Source organism: Callorhinchus milii, unplaced genomic scaffold (assembly GCF_018977255.1).
Source record: "Callorhinchus milii isolate IMCB2004 unplaced genomic scaffold, IMCB_Cmil_1.0 Scaffold3, whole genome shotgun sequence".
In the NCBI taxonomy this organism is placed as follows: domain Eukaryota; kingdom Metazoa; phylum Chordata; class Chondrichthyes; order Chimaeriformes; family Callorhinchidae; genus Callorhinchus; species Callorhinchus milii.
Genome location: NW_024704744.1, coordinates 52,586,846 through 52,604,000, shown reverse-complemented (window position 1 = coordinate 52,604,000; position 17,155 = coordinate 52,586,846). Strand labels below are relative to the sequence as shown.

The following is a 17,155-nucleotide window of genomic DNA, read 5'->3' as shown; positions in this document are numbered from 1 at the left end:
CCCAACATCGCACTAAAGTGGCAATCTGTAGAGCAACAACAGCAATGTAGATAGCGCCCTCCACGCAGGGTAGCATCTCAGAGCACTCAGAGCAAGAGCTAAAGTCATTGCCATTAAATTCACTGTAAGTATTGAGCATATCCTGTTTAGGCTGCAACATTCTTGGCTGGAAGATATTGCCTTCCCATTGACCTCTACATCAACAATGCAATTTAGACGTTCAAATAATCTCTGAGCTAAAATGCATTTCACATTCACCTTCCAACTGATGGTGCTGGCTTAGGTTTTGTGGGTTTTTTGGAACATTTAAGTCCCTTGCATCAGAAAGCACAGATCAAAACCAGCTGCTTTAATTGGCTCCAGCATTTAAGCTGCTGTAATTGTACTGCAAAATGCAATTGGCAAATCTTTATCATTTCAGTAAACAGCCATCGCAAGTGACTCACAAAAATCTCATAGAATTTTGTGAACAACTTTGTGAGATTTCTGGAAGTTGGGGTAAAAGCTGATGCATTTCAGATGAGTCACCAAACGATTTTTTTAAAACTGTAACATTGAGATAAAATAATTTAAAACAAGGCTTTGTTGTCAACCGCATTTTAAAAAACTAAACATCCAACGGATGCTTTCAAACTTTAACAGAGAATTCCCCTTTTCAAGATAAATCAGAAATCATGTTCCTTCACTAACTGCATTCTATGACTTACAAGTATGGCTCTTACAAGTAACAATGAGTTTCTTTCTGGCTTATTCTTTCCACGTGAAGACAGCATGCCTATGTTGGGTGCAGTTTAAATCTTCATCAATTATTCCCCTCTGTCATTTAAAATGAAAACATGAACAGGTAAAACTGGCGCTGGAACAAAACTGACTTCTGCTGGTAGGTGTGTTTGTGACTCGTGGTCACAGTCTTAAGATATCTACCAAAAGAAGCAGAGGGGAGGTTAGAAGAAATTTTTTCACTCAGCGAGTTGTTAGAATTTGGAATGATCTGCCCGAAAGGGCAGTGAAGTCTGATTCGATAACAGCTTTTAAGAGAGAACTGGATAGGTATCTGGAGAAGACGGGTTTGCAGGGTTATGGGGAGAAAGCTGGTGAGTGGGGTTAGTGAAAGTCAGTTGCTCTGTCAAAGAGCCGGCACAGACTGGATGGGCCGAGTGGCCTCCTTCTGTGCCGTAACTTTCTATGATTCTATGAAAAGAGAGGCTAATATTAAGTAATTAGCAAATAATAATTAGATGGTTAACAGGGAATAATAAATTAATTTTACTTCTGAAGCACAAGGTATTCATTTGCCTTATTTGCATGCACTGAAGAAAGAATTGCTAAGTATTGAGGTTAGAACAGTGTTAAGAGTTTCAGTATAGATCATAGAAATCTCAGCATAAAAGAAGGCTTTTCAGTCCATCGAGCTTACACTGGTGCTAATGCCTTCAGTGAAGCTATTTACTCTAATACCCAAAATGGAAAGGAGTTTCTCTCAGTCCCCTCCCTGAGAGAATTTGGTCACTCATTTCTTTTCGGTGTCTGACACAAACCCATCACCATGCACAGAGGGATCCAAACCAGACCGAGTTCTATACATCCCATGTACACATTGAAATTTCTGTGTCCGCAATAGTATGTGCACTCTCTCCTCTGAGAGATGCACCCTAATTACCTAACTCAGGAGAGTATTTGGCAAAGGTTGGCAAGAGCCAAGGCCTGGGGACCCCAGAGGTTGTGTTGGGAGTACTGATAAGAGTCTAACCAGCTAAAATTGCATGGCTTGTCATTGAGAACACTGTCCGCAAGCTTTCCCACTGCTTGTTTGGCTGGGACCACCCTACCTGTTAGGGCTTTGGCTTGCAGAGTTAACATGACTCCCTGTCCCCAGTGACTGGTCTGCCCTTCCAGGTCCTGCCAATGAGCTGTCATCAGCAGTGCCCTGGATTAATCTGGACCCGCCTGAGGAAGGAACTGGACAACCGAGACTGCCACCCAAGATTGCCTGAATTCCAGCATTCTGTTGCTAAGCATATCACTTTGGAGTCAGTTCATCTTGAAGGAGACCCTGCTCACCTCCCCTTCAAGGAGGTTGCCCAGAAGCACAGTATGATCATTCGCTTCATGGATGCTCATAGGACATTCTTGTGGGAAAATATGCTATGTGTTCACATATAAATACAGTCACTACACTTTACAGCAATTACCTGTAAAGCACTTTGAGATTTTGTCTCGAGAATAGATGCTATATCAAAAGCAGGCATTATTATAACTATTATTAATTTCCTGCTCTTTTCCTGTTCCTCTCAAAGGCTTATCCAATTCACTTTTAAAACACAATATATAAAATGTTTCAAGTCATTTGTTTCAAAGTATTCCACGTTCCATTGACCTTCTGAGTGAGAACTTTTCTTCTAACCTCCACATAAGCTAATGATTGTTAATTCAAACTTAAATTCAAAATGTGCAATAACTAAAGTATTAACCAATTAAGTCATCTCAATATGCACAAAGCAACTATTCCTGAAGTAGTTTTTCCTGGAATAATAAACACTTTCACTAACTCATGTATAAAACAAGAACAGTAACTGAAAGAACAATGAACTTCCATTTTATTATTAAAATAATTAATTTCTAAGGAAAGAAAATACAAATTCACTAGCTTTCAGTTGTGCCCTAGTGTGCAAATATGAGGATAAATTTATACATTTTCTCCCTCTTCTCATTTTCACTGCAGCAAATACTGTACTCTGCTTGAGAGGATGGCTATGTAACTTAGCCCCAGATCCCATCTGGCATAACAGAGGCTAGAGTGACTCCCGTTTCCCTGTGGGAAGCATTTGATCTTCTTGCATTATATGTTTAAAGCTAAAGAGTACTCCCCCACCCCTCCAATACTCTGTTCACTTGAAAAATGAAATTCACTGACTCCTGCTGAGAACTGGTTCCACAGACATAATAACTGAACTGGAATAGTGAGAAAAATGTTTCCTGATGCAATATATTCGACTTAAATTGAAAATAAATGATGTTTTTACTGAGCTTCACTTTGGCTCCACCACAGTTTTTTTTCATAGATTCATAGAATGTTACAGCACAGAAGGAGGCCACTCGGCCCATCGAGTCTGTGCCGGCTCTTTGACAGAGCAGTCACTTTCACTAACCCCAATCACCAGCTTTCTCCCCATAACCCTGCAAACCCGTCTTCCCCAGATACCTATCCAGTTCTCTCTTGAAAGCTGTTATTGAATCGGACTTCACTACCCTTTCAGGCAGATCATTCCAAATTCGAATAACTCGCTGAGTGAAAAAAATTCTTCTAACCTCCCCTCTACTTATTTTGGTAGATATCTTAAGACTGACCACGGGTCACAGACACACCTACCAGCGGAAACAGCTTTCCTTATCTCGGCTGTCGAAACCTTTCATGATCTTGAAGACCTCTATCAGGTGTAACCTTCTCTGCTCTAATGGGAAAAGTCCTAACTTCTCCAGCCTGTCCTCATAGCTAAGGTTCCCCATTCCTGGTATCATTCTCGTGAATCTCCTCTGCACCTTTTCCAGTGCCTTAATGTCCTTCCTGAAGTAAGGTGCCCAGAACTGGACGCAGTACTCCAGCTGAGGCCTAACCAGTGTTTTGTATAGATTAACCATAACCTCCCTACTCTTATACTCTATGCCCCTACTAATAAAGCTCAGTACACCAAATGCCTTTTTTACTGCCTTATCTACCTGCTCCGCTACCTTTAATGATTCGCTTACTTGAACACCCAGATCTCTCTGTACGTTCACCCCCCTTAAGATTGAGCTACCAAGTCCTATCATTTTTCCTACTTAAGTGTATCACCTCACACTTATCCACATTGAAATCCATCTGCCACATGTCAGCCCATTCCACCATTCTGTGTATGTCTGCTTGCAGTTGGTTACAGTCCTCCTCACTATTTACTACCCTACCTAACTTTGTATCATCTGCAAACTTGGAAATAGTGCTCTCTATGCCCAAGTCCAGATCATTAAGATATATTAGAAAGAGCAGTGGTCCCAATACCGATCCCTGGGGGACACCGCTGCACACCTCCTTCCATTTTGAGAAACACCCATTAACCACCACCCTCTGCTTTCTGTCACTCAGCCAGTTCTTAATCCAAACTGCCACTGTCCCAATACTGTGGGCCTCTCATTTTTTTTATTAATCTCTTATGTGGTACTGTGTCAAAAGCCTTTTTGAAATCCATGTAAATAACTTCCACCGCATTTCCCTCATCAACCCTCGCAGTCGCCTCTTCAAAAAATTCTATTAGATTTGTTAGGCAAGATTTGCCTTTAACAAATCCATGTTGGCTGTCTCTGATTACCTCATGTTCCTCTAAGAAGAGACTTATTCTGTCCCGGATTATGGTTTCCAGTAGTTTTCCTATTACCGAAGTTAGGCTGACTGGCCTGTAATTTCCGGGTTTGTCTTTCTGCCCCTTTTTGTAGAGGGGGTAACATTAGCCACTCTCTGCCTCCACAACAAGATTGCTGTCATTGTCTTTGATTGGCCTCACCCTACCTTTAACTAACCTTTTTTCCTTTATGTGCTTGTAAAATATTTTAGGATTCCCCTTTATGTTACTCGCTAACCTCTTCTCATGCGATCTTTTAGCCTGTCTTATCACTCTTTTAAGATCACTCCTGCATTCTCTATAATGCGCTTTGCTATCCTCAGTATCTTGCATCTTCCAATTGTCGTACGCCGTCTTCTTCTTTTTCATCCTAGACAGAATATCCCTGGTCATCCAGGCTGGCTTGGTTGTCGGACATTTCCCTTTTGTGGGAATATATCTATTTAGACCTTGAGCTATCATATTTTTGAAGATCTTCCATTGCTCATGAGTCATTTTACCTGCTCGTCTTACTTGCCAGTCCACCAACTCTAGGTCCCTTTTTAGCCCATCAAAATTAGCCCTTTTCCAGTCAAGCATTTTCACCCTTGACTATACTTTGTCCCTGTTCATGAGTAATCTAAATCTAATAATATTATGGTCACTGTTACCTAGATGCTCCCCTACCGAAACCTGTTCAACCTGACCTATTTCATTCCCCAGGACTAGATCCAGCAATGCTACCTTCCTCGTAGGACTGGAGACATACTGCTCAAGAAAATTTTCCTGTACAATTTCTCCTGCCTTGCCCTTAGCGCTGCTATTTTGCCAGTCTATATTGGCAAAATTGAAATCCCCCATTAACACAACTCTGTTCGCCTTACATCTATCCGCGATCTGGTTGCAGATCTGCTCCTCTATCTCCTTCCCGCTGTCTGGTGGTCTATAGTAAACCCCTATCAGTGTAACCACTCCTTTCTTATTTCTTATCTCTAAACAGATGGATTCTGTTGTCGGGCCCTCCAGAGCCTCGTTCCTTTCTACAGCTATAATTGTATCCTTAACTAATATTGCCACCCCTCCTCCTTTTCTTTCTTCTCTATCCTTCCTGAACACATTATATCCTGGAATATTTAACTCTCATTCTTGTCCTGGCTTGAGCCATGTCTCGGTTACTGCCACCACATCGTAACCCCCTATGGCCAGTTGAACCTGCAGCTCATCAACCTTATTCCCCAAGCTACGTGCATTTAGGTACATGCATTTGAGGAAATTGTCTGCTTTGTACCTGCTCTACACTTCCCACTTGTCTTTTTCCTCTACTCTCTAATCCATTATTTATCTTTGGATACCCATCCCCCCTCGACACTCATTTAAATCCGCCCCTACAGTATTTGATAATCTCTTAGCAAGGAAGCTCACCCCTGCCTTGCTTAAGTGCTGCCCATCCTCAAGGTAAAGATCCCACCTCCCCCAATAGTAGTTCCAATTGTCCAGAAAACGGAAGCCTTCTTTTCCGGACCATTTCTCCAGCCAATCGCTAGTTATGGCACTAGCATTGGTGTACCATACCCAGTAAATTTGGATAAGACGTTAAACCGACGTCCTGTCTGCTTGATCAGATGGACATTAAAGATCCCGTGGCATGATTCGAAAAAGAGAAGGGAGTTTCTCCCGGTGTCCTAGCCGACAAATACCCCAAATAAAATTGGTCACTCACTCCATGAATGTCTGTGGGACATTGCTGTGCGTAACTAGCTGCCGCTCCCACAAACTACAGTCAATCCACTTTAAAGTATATCTTGTGAAGTGTTTTGAGACGTCATGACAACAATAAGTCGCTATATCAAATGCAAGGATTATTAATCTGGTATCCAAGTTGCTTTGCTACCTTGATGCACAAAGTGTGCATGAACAGTCCTATGTCCTGACACAGATGCTAAATTTACCCAGCTCATCTAATATAGTAACAAGCATGAAAGGAGACAGAATGAAAGCAAGTTAGCTCCCAAATGCTCCATGACAGCAAGATATAGAGCAGCAATACAGAGGTCCTAGTATTCATTTTGGTGTGTACATAGGGCACAGAAATATAGATGTATGCAACACAGATTAAACACGCAAGGAAATGGTATATTAGTCTTGGCATTGAGCAAGACAAAACAAAACTAGCCTAACCTGCATCCCTGTCACTCAATGACTAAAAGGGAAAGATAAAGCTTTTAAAGTCATTTCTATATATGTAAACAATTAGACCAATTACAGCAAGTTGGGGTTTTCTCTGAAAAATTTAAGAATTATCTGCCAACTTCTACTGCTTCAAAATAAGACCAGCAGCAGATGCTCAGAGTTAACCAATTCCATGCCTGACCTGGGAGTGCTTAACATTACCATACAAAATATTTAATTCCCAGCAATAGAGATATTTTGATCAAAACATTCTTTGTTATTTAAATAAATGATGCATATGATTATGTACTGAGGTGTGGGACACAGAGTTAAAGTGTGAGGAGCGATCAATGAATTGATGTGGGATGTTTATGTAACAAGGACCAGAGAGCGATGAATATGTTAAATAGATACCGAAGGACTGATATAGGCAAATTCTGTTATCAAATTCGAGAGGTAGTCTTTTGGCAAAGAATTTGATTGAAAGAGAGATAATATAGGAGTGTTTTCCCTTTGGGTCCAGCCAAATAGAGTTCCAGGATTATAAAGTTACAAAGAATGTAAAGCATGGAAACAGGCCACTCGGCCCAACCAGTCAGTGCCGGTGTTTATACTCCACACAAGTCTCCATCTATTCTTCTACTCCCTCCCATACTCTTCTATTCCCTCTTCCTTATGTGAAGCTTTAGCTTCTTCTTGAATGCATCTATACTATCTGATTCAAACTCTTGTAATAAAGATTTTGTATGTGGATAAATCCATGTTTCTCACCCTCTTTTGGGGGATCAATATGATAAATGCCATTCTCATTAGAATGGGACTGCTAGTGCTCACGAGCACTATCGCTATACTGATTGTTATGTTGTCAAAATGGCTCTATAATTACAGGCCACCAGGCAGCATAGGAGAGCAGCCAAAGGTCAGCATTCTCTGATTTTTTCCACTCTCTCTTGGGGAAATTGAGGAATCATACACTTAGCCCATTATGTATGGAGCAGCAGTTCAATGCTCCAAGACGGTACCACTAGCCTCATGTGCAAAGAGATCACTACAAGTGGACCTCTGTCCAGAATTTTAACAAAAGTGAAGATTCTGCCATTCTATAATCCTCCTTGATGAACACTGTTGGGAGTAACGGGGTTGTGAGTCACACATTGTTTTTAAATAGGAGTCAGTTTTACAATTTCAATTTAATTTGCTCAGGATAGCTACCCTATCCTGTTGGTGGAACAACGAGCCTGATATCAAGTCTAAATTTGGATACTAGTTGAGTCATAATCACGCTTCAATGCACAAAGATAATTCATCCTCAAAGCTTATGTCGTTGGATACTAAGAGGTTTTGCTATGATTCATAGAACTGGAAACCAAAAGAAACCGCAACAGGAATGACTACTGTCTTGTGTCTCAGTCAGCAGTTTTAAGCCTAACATGTGGCACTGCCTGAAGCAATCTCCCATAATTTATTTTGTCTCCTTTACTTTACTGGAGGGGAGAGAGTGTAAGAACAAAGATATGTGGTAACTTCCTCTATTATACTCAATCTGCTAAGCACACCACTGCAAAAAAAAAATTTCACAATCAATCATGTGGCTTTCAAATGGGAAATGAGCAGGCAGGAGTGAGGGCAGAAAAAATCCGACATATGGTACTGCAACATGCTGTGGTGCTTGAATAACCTTTACAAAAGAAAAAAAATCTCACAACAGAGGAGGGAGATGGAAGGGAAGAAAAGAGTGAAACAGGTGTTCAGTTCCTAAAGTTGAAAACAGATACAACTTTGAAAACTGCCAAATCCAGGAAGTAATACGAGGAGACCCCCAACTGAACTTTTGAACAGTGACCGTACTGTAGCGCACAAGTAGGTCAAATACAGTGCTGAAATGCTATCAAAAGAAAAAATTGCAACAGATCACAATCCAATCCTGGCATTGATCATAGCGATGCCCGACATTATTCTGCAGCTACCGTGCACACACAATGAGAATTATTCAGCAAGCAGTTGGCATTTGCCACTTCAAATAGCTCTAAACGCTGGTTACACAGCAACTGAAAGTAAATACCGTAAGAAGACGGTAATCCAATCAAAGGCACACCAAGTCATAAAATAAAAATACACTTGCATTTGATGCAGTACTGTACCACATTAAAACAACTCACGGTCTAGGCTGACATTCCAATGAAGTGCAGGGTGTGTGCTGCAGTGTTGGAGGAACTATCTTTCAAATGAGACATTAAACCTGGGTCCTGTCTACCTATTCTGGTGGACATTAAATGGCGCTATTTGAAAAGAGAATGGAGTTTCTCCTGGTGTCTTGGCCAATGATCCCACAGGAAAATTGGTCACTTACTTCACATCTATTTGTGGGATACTTTCGGCTACAATTGTACAATTGTTAACTTCACAGTAAAAATCCTGTGAAAGCGCTTTGAGACATCTCAACGATGTGATAAAGCACTATATTGAATGAAAGGATTATTATTAATATGTAGTTCAAAGCACAAACAATGAATTACTTTGAAAATACTATAGCAGTTATGTAGGGAACCATGATAGCTAATCTGTGGCATGAATGCCCCACAATCAAAAAATCTCATGGGATCTTCAACAACCACTGGAACCACCAGAATAGGCAGGCAGGCCTCAAACAATATCTCATCAGAAGCAATGCCGGACTCCTTCGCTAGATTATTCCATGGCTTAAAACCCTGATGTGGAACAAAGTATTCACCTTAGTTATGGAACTATGGAAGAAAACATTCTTATAAATTATTTACTTATAAAAGTATATTATACTGTAATAACAAGGAAACCTCATGTTTGGTTTTCTCAGCACCCAGCACGTTTGCTGCTAGAACCTTCTTCGTTCTAACTTCTTGGGATCTTGTGATGTCTCTCGGGCCCTCTAAAAACTACCATACTAGATATATCCAGAGATTAGATATCCTGGGATTGGCAGCTGTTTTCTAAAGATGGAACCAGACAGTCAGGTGACCACATTGTGAAATTTACTACAGAGGTTGGGGGCAGCGGTAAAATAATAATTCTAATAAAGGAGTTCAGTGAAGATATAATAGGAAAGAAGGACACAGTTGAAGAAGGGAGGGAAGCAGTTGGAGTAGAATGGATGAGATGATAATATGATAAGTATCGTCATTGATATCTACCCATCAATGAGGTGGATCAAAACAACAATGAGAGACGATCCTGTTGAAGAAGTGTTTTTTCAAACCAAGACAGCAAAATACAGTATGCTTTCTCTTTACTAACCATACTTGGAAACTCCATGTGCAGCTATATCATAATAGTAGTATTCAAACAAGAGGAGAATTGGCTCATACCATCGATGAAAACTGTACACATGCATGTCTCACATGCAACCTTTACTTGGGTGTTAACAAGGTAACAAGGTCAAATCTTTCCACCCCAATAATTGGAGGGATGAAAAGAAAATATTTGTACATATCTCGGTTTGTGCTAAAGCAGTTGTTTTTTAAATAGAAAATCCAGCTTTGTTTCTATCCCTAAAAATAGAGACAATGAGGTAATTCCATCTAATGCCACTACTACAGAAGTCATTAGCACCATTATAATGGTATAAATACCTTTCCTTTAGACACACAGCTCGACCAAGATCACCCTCCCTCCTTCCCCCTATTTCTCTTTCTCTCCCTCCCTCCCTCTCCTGCCCAACAGGGAAGTGGAGTGTGATCTCCATTGATGATGTATTGAAAGGTCAACCTCTTTTTTGTCAATCCACCATCAAGTACCCAGGTGATCCAGTTCCATCAGGCAGTTCCAATGGTTGTGGAGCTGGCTTGTGATCTGGAGATCACGATCTGGAGATTCTGTAAGCGCAGAATGAAGCATTATAGCAATAAAAAAAATAAAACTTACAAGATGAACATAAGGCACGAAGTATCCAAAAAGTGCAGCTGGGATTCCGAATGCCCAGATTCGGTATCCTGTGATCTTCCAGATCTTCAAATTTAAGGTCTTTTTTAGGGTCAGCTTTTTCTTTTCATCGGACTTGTCTCTCTTCATTGGAACTAGGGGTTTATAAGTAAACCCTACCAAAAACAGCACAATCATGAAGACACTGAGAACACGGAAGGTATTATGGAGTTTGATAGTATTCAGCAAAATATCCAGAATCAAGGGTAGCACTATAGTGAACATGCTGCTCCCAGCTGTGACAATGCCATTCACCAGGCCTAGCCGCTGCTTAAAATAATGCCCTAAAATGACCAGGGAAGGTTGATAAGAAAACGAAGAACCGCAGCCAAATATGATCCCATACGTAAAGTACAATGGTCCAATAGATCTATGTCAAAAGCAAAAGGGGAGAAAATGAACAGAATTAGATTTGAAGGTACATTCAAGATTACATACGCATAACATAGTATTTAGTACATTATATCAACATGCAAGACTTGATTTATACAGATAAAAAATGTTTAAAACCGATAATTTAAATGTTACTTCTATGCGAAGCTCTTTTATAAAACTCCAAAGTTGTACTGAGGCACAGTCAGTACAGATAAACATTGGATAAGTGGACTATTGGGCTGGCGGTGAGGGCGAGGTGTGAGCGGGATCCAGTTCAGCCAGCCAGAATTTCTAAATAAGGGTAATTACAATGCCGGTAATGCAAAAAAATGCATATGAGGAGCCGGAAAATGCAGATAATGCATTTGCTATACAAAAAAGGGCAAACCTAAGCACACTTCAGATGCCAGAAAAAGGGAAGTGAGGCGGGAAGCTGTGGGATCACGTGGACTGCACAACGCAGCAGTGGCATGTGATAGGAGAGTTGAGCTAGCGGGAGTCTACATGAGGGCTCGCCGAAATTTTTGACCCACAGAATTTTATATAAAAAAATTATGTTTTTTTTTTAGTTTCGGGCCCGGTCCAGCTTGGTCAGATTTTGGATTCCTGGAGTTTCTGTTAAGAACTTTTAGACATCCTCCCGATGTGAAAGGCACTAAATAAAATTGTATTTACAGGAATACAATAACAATGTAAAAATAAGCAAAAAACATGAACCCTGTAGTATCAACAATTATGGACAAAAATAGTCCAAATATTCTTTCCCCCACCCCCCTCCCCACCCTTTTCTGTTTCTGTCTCGAGCCTAGAAACACATATAGTGCAGATGGTCCCAAACATCTATCGGTGCTGCTCTCTCAAAACAATCACAAGAATTAGATCAGGAGCCAAACAATAACCCTTGACATAGAGCCTTTCATATTGGGAAGAAATTTAAAAATGCTTCACAGGATTTATTATAAAGTGAAGTAACTTTTTTGTAGGCGAATGTAATAATTAATATGTACACAGTAACACAGAAACTTTTTGGATAGTGCCATTGGATCTTTAAAATCCAATTGAACTAAATTCCACCCCAAACAGTCGGGATTTTGGTTCAATGTCTAATCTGAAAAATGGTATCTGCAGGACATCCACAGCTCGGGAATGTTAAAATTCCAGTTTGGGGCTTAGGGTCACAACCTTCTGACTCAGATGTGATTGCTACCAAGAAGCCAGGATTAACTTCCTCATTACTACTTCATCCACTGTAATCATTCAACGTATGGCTGCATACATTGAAGCTCCAGTCTGGAATGTCATCAAGAGAACATGTGAGGAGGGAGATTACTCCCCATTTCAGGCGTACACACAAAAAAAATCACTGTAGTAGATTATTGGATGCCAATTTTGTAGCATACTGCAAATCAGGTAGCTAAAACTGGACACTGCATAGATCAATTATGTCTTAATTTGCAGGTGGAGTTAACCATCCGCAAACACATACTTATGTAATTAACCACAAATTAAAAGGGATTCCAGATGATATTGTAATCCTTGACATTGCTTCTTGGTTGCATCATTAAGGGCACCTGGTGTAACTTCTCTGTGCATGGCTCTTATTTCAGGAATATGCAAGCACTGATGTGCATAGATTTATCATTGTCAATCAGCAGCAGCAGTTCACATACAAGATCTACTGATACAAGATCCAAAGCTAGACTTCTCCAGACTGAAACAGAACATCTCTGGAAATGGGCACAAATAAAGTATTGAGTCTTCAGGTGAGATTTCCTTTAAGCCTGTGTTTCCAGGAAACGGCTCTACACTTTGCCTCAAGTATTCATCTGAAAAAGACAATCCAAATGTGTACCATTTATTTACAAACACTTTTATCAGTGGTGGTGGGGCTGACTCCTCTCCCCCCTTCCATTTCAAAGTAATGCACTGTGTGTATGTCCTGTCTAGCTCCAAGCTGCTCACAGATCAGTGCCCAGCCAAGCATTGGGGTTAACTGGAAGACAGTAAAGACAAATTATGTCCAAGAAATGGTGAAAAATGCACTTTAGGGAAGTCAATTGGTGCAACAAAATTTAAAAAAAAATGTTTTGTTGTCCTTCGGATGAGACATTAAGATCCTTCTGTCCATTCAAGTGGATATTGAAAATCACATGGCACCTTTCAAAAAGAGAAGGGAAATTCTTCCTGTGTCCTGGTCAACAATCCCACTGATAAAATTGGTCATTCACTTCATGCCTATTTGTGGGACATTGCTGGATGCAAATTGGGCTGTCCGATTAGCCCACAAAATATACAGTCACTACACTTCACAGTATATCTTGTAAAGGGCTTTGAGACATCATCGCAGCATAAAAGGCTCTATATCAGATGGAAGGTTTTTACTATTATTATTAATAATAATCTTCAAGCATTAAATGACTTTTTCAAACACTCAACATGAGGTTATTGTAATATGTTGGAATATTTATTTAATAGAAGTGACTTTAGGAGTACTCTAGCAAGAAAATCCATGATCAGAATACAAAGCTTGTGACCCACCTTACAAATGAACTCCCAATTAGTCCAGCAAATGCCACAGCAGCTCCAATGGTTGCAGTTTTCCTGCATCCAAACTGATCAGTGAAAATGCTCACAATCGGAGAGCAGAAGAAGACCATCCCCATGGACAATGATCCCACCCACGCTGAAAAAAGAAAATAAATAAACCTGAGTCACTGAATTGTAGCATGACAATTTGGCACTGGATTTCCAAGCCAACTCCTTTGCAAAACTCGTAAAATGTGCATCAAATCGGATGGACCACTTCACACAATCCTGGATAGTTAGCTAAGGAAAGAGTTCAATTAACACAGTAATTCTGAAGATATTTTCTTTTTTTCCTTGAAATTGAGCAGTGCTGTGACAATATTAAATACACAGTATTAGATGTTTTCCTTAAGAGTTTTGTAGTTTAGGAATTTACATAATCTGCTTCAGGAGCATTGAATAATTAGAAGCAATTATAAGAAACACCTTTCATCAAATCAGTCAACGCCTATTCCCACTTTTAATCTAAAGATAATTTTGCATCCTTGAAAGCCTTCCAGGGAACTCAGATCTACTGTGAATTTTATGACGATGGTTTATTCATTTTCAACATTGACAAATATGATATGAATCACTGAACATTTAATTAAGTTTCAATTCATAGTGGGCAAGTACAAAAAGTGCATAATTGAATGTCCAATACATTTGAGTGTCAGCCTGATTCAGTGGTAGAATTTTGCCAATCAGGATCCAGGTTCAAGTCCCATGTCGGTACTTGGACTCACATAGTCTAAACTGACACTAAATTGCAGTGCTAGGGGTCTGCTGATTATCCGAGATGCCATCCTTCGGATAAGACATTAATCCGAGGTGCCATTTATCCGTAGACATTAAAGATCCCATGGCAGTATTCAAAAAGAGAATGAAATTTCTCCTGGTGTCCTGGCCAACAATCCCCCAAATAAAATTGCGCATCCATTTCATGACTGTTTGTTGGACATTGTTGTGCACAATTAAGTTGCTACATTCGCCTACGAATACAGATTAACTTGACTTCACAGTAAATCCTGTGAAGCGCTTTGGGGCTTGACCTAAAAGGGACTACATCAAATGCAAGGATTATTATTATAACAATAATATGTCATTTGGCACAGTAGCACCAGCAACAAATATCATGAAGACGATCCACAAATATTCTCTTTGGATATTAAATAACATTCCAAATTATTCAAAAAAAACTGAACAGCAGAAAATTAAAAAAAATGAACTCCTTACTATTCTCCATCAGAAACAAAATAAAAGGTGGAATTGATAGGTAGGTTAACAGTCAACAGTCCATTAACTAAGGGAGAGTCACAAACATTCAGCTTTGCAACAATGTTTTGCTAGCATTTGTCAAAAGGTCCATTGAACTGAATGTTCTGAGAAGCAACATTGGAGATGTAGTTCAGGACATTTCTCAGCACTTGGGAGCTGTGCAAACAGACTGTACAAGTGAATAAACAAAGTGCGCATTTGTGCAGATAAACTTGTGCGTGTTATTCCAAAATATAAGAGCGTAACATTTGCGTGTCCCTGGCATAGGTTATCTAAAGGTTTGAACTCAACGTTTGGCCTTGTTTTAGCATTTTATTTCCAAGGAATCAGCCTTGTTTTGAAGGCTGACGTTATAATGACGTCATAAATATTGAATGTAATTTCTCATCTGAAACTGCCTCAGGCCCAATCCTGTTTACTTAATTGTGAATGATTTATTTTTAGGCATACAACAAAAATTACAATATAAGAGTTTGCTGGATACTGGACTTGGTGCAAATATTCAATTGTATTCTGACCGATAGCATTTAATAGCAAACACAAGGCAAGGGACAAAAAAAAAAATTTCACTTATTGTCCCTCTACTTCAAGAGTGGCTGTCATCCCGTCAAAACTGCTGGCTATTTTAGAAAAAGTTAATCAGCCCTTTATTGCAATTTAGTGAATAGGCTAAATTTATTAAACAAGTCTATGCATGTAGAATGTAAGAGAAGAGATTGAAAACAGTAAAAGACAGCTGCAAGTTGGAATATTCAACATTAAAAATTTCACAATGACAGCCCACATAGTCAGCTGTGAAAGGTCCAGAAAGAATAAATAATACTGTAAAACTTACTTACGTCTTATCTTAATAAATCATATAATCGCCTAAATCATACATTTGGCCCACAAAATATACAGTCAGTTTGCTTTACGGTATATTCTGTAAATCGCTTTGAGACATCTCAACGATTTGATCAGGCGATATATCAAATGGAAGGATTATTATTATTATATTCACCCAAGTCCCATTCAGTTTTCTATCAAAACCACTTAGATTTCTTTACACCACTCATATTAATCACCACCTAATGCTGCTCCCCTACATTCCATTACTCCTGCACTCTGGGGAGGGGCGTAAAGGCAGCAAGTGGTGGGCTTCATCTGGGTGATGGTGGGGGAAAGGGAGGAGCGGGAGATAGGGGCAAAGGAATGTAGGTTGGGGGTTGTGGTAAGAGGAGAGGGTGGTGAAGGCGGCATGTGGGGTGGTGACATGGGGAGAGGGGAGAAGAAAGAGACAGCCAGGTGGATGATATCTATCTTAGAGGTAAAGAAGTCCAGGACATCTTCGTACTTGGCATCTGAAGTGAGGATCGAGGGTGCTTGAGAGGGGACGTGGAGGAGGTGCTGGGTAGTGTAGAACAGGATTTGGGGGTTATTTTTTGGTCAAATCTCAAATGGAAATAATATATACATCAGGTTAATATTTATGTATTAAATCAAAACACAAAATATCAACTCAGCATCTGGAGTCTATGGAATTGCAAGACACAAGAGTACTGGGTGGTCTGAGCAAGAGGTACATTTGGTTGCATTCAGGTGTCTTCCTTTGTGCTACCCAGGTATATGCCACTTGGCCACGTCTTGATCGCTTGTCACAGGGGGCAAGGAGCCAGGCATGGATTGGGGAGCACGGGGAGTGGTGTCGCAGATACTGAAATAGATTTGATTATGATTTTGGAGATCAGAGTTATGATGGCAAATAAAAAGATGGATCTTGTAGAATTGGAGGATGTGCAGTTATGCAGATCCATAGGGACATAATAAGCCTCTGCGATTTTGGCATTTTCCCGCAGTGTTCTTGGCTACTCCTGAGCTGCTTTTGTTTAATTGCTTTGGCTTGTAGGGAGTGTAGCTAGGTCAGCTAATATCAGAGATTTCTCCAGGTCAGCCTGAAATAGTTTGGACTTTTCAGGTGAGAGTGAAGTATTCAGCAGATTCTCAATCTAGAAAAATGGTGGCTGTTCTTTCAGGGAACCTGAGGGAAGGAGAAAGCCAGGCTGAAAAAAAGATTCACTGCTTTCTATCAAAAGGCATACCTACAGGAAACATGGACAAGCACAGGCTGAATTTCCATTCCCTTGGCAAGAGCTATTATTGTACCCCGAGTTGCTTGACATTAGTTAACAGCCAATGTAGACCTTGAAATACTTAATTGACTTGTTTGATATCTATTGAGGATTGTTTTTTGCATTTTACAAGCTAAAATAGCTTTGCCCATTCGTAAACTAATGCAGATCTTGAAACAGTGAACAATCCCCACATGGAGCAAGTTTGTCTGAACCCTACATAGAGTACAAAAAGAATTAGTGTCTTGCTACTGAAATGCATGATTGTAGTAAAAAGCAAATCAATCACAAACAGACAGAAAACAACAGTTTCCTCTCATCTGGGAACATACCCTATGGTAAAATAGAATAAAG

The 17,155-nt window shown here is 40.0% G+C and overlaps 1 protein-coding gene across 1 annotated transcript in view; it reads right to left on the bottom strand.

Annotated features, from left to right (window-relative positions):
* Window positions 1–17,155, bottom strand: part of slc16a10 (solute carrier family 16 member 10) — a 57,260-nt gene that overhangs the window by 12,177 nt on the left and 27,928 nt on the right. Inside the window, exons 2-3 of the mRNA XM_007893990.2 lie at window positions 13,389–13,533; window positions 10,419–10,845 (exon numbers count right to left, since the gene is read on the bottom strand). Coding sequence (XP_007892181.2) covers window positions 10,419–10,845; window positions 13,389–13,533 — 572 coding nt within the window. The remainder of the gene's footprint in view (window positions 1–10,418; window positions 10,846–13,388; window positions 13,534–17,155) is intronic.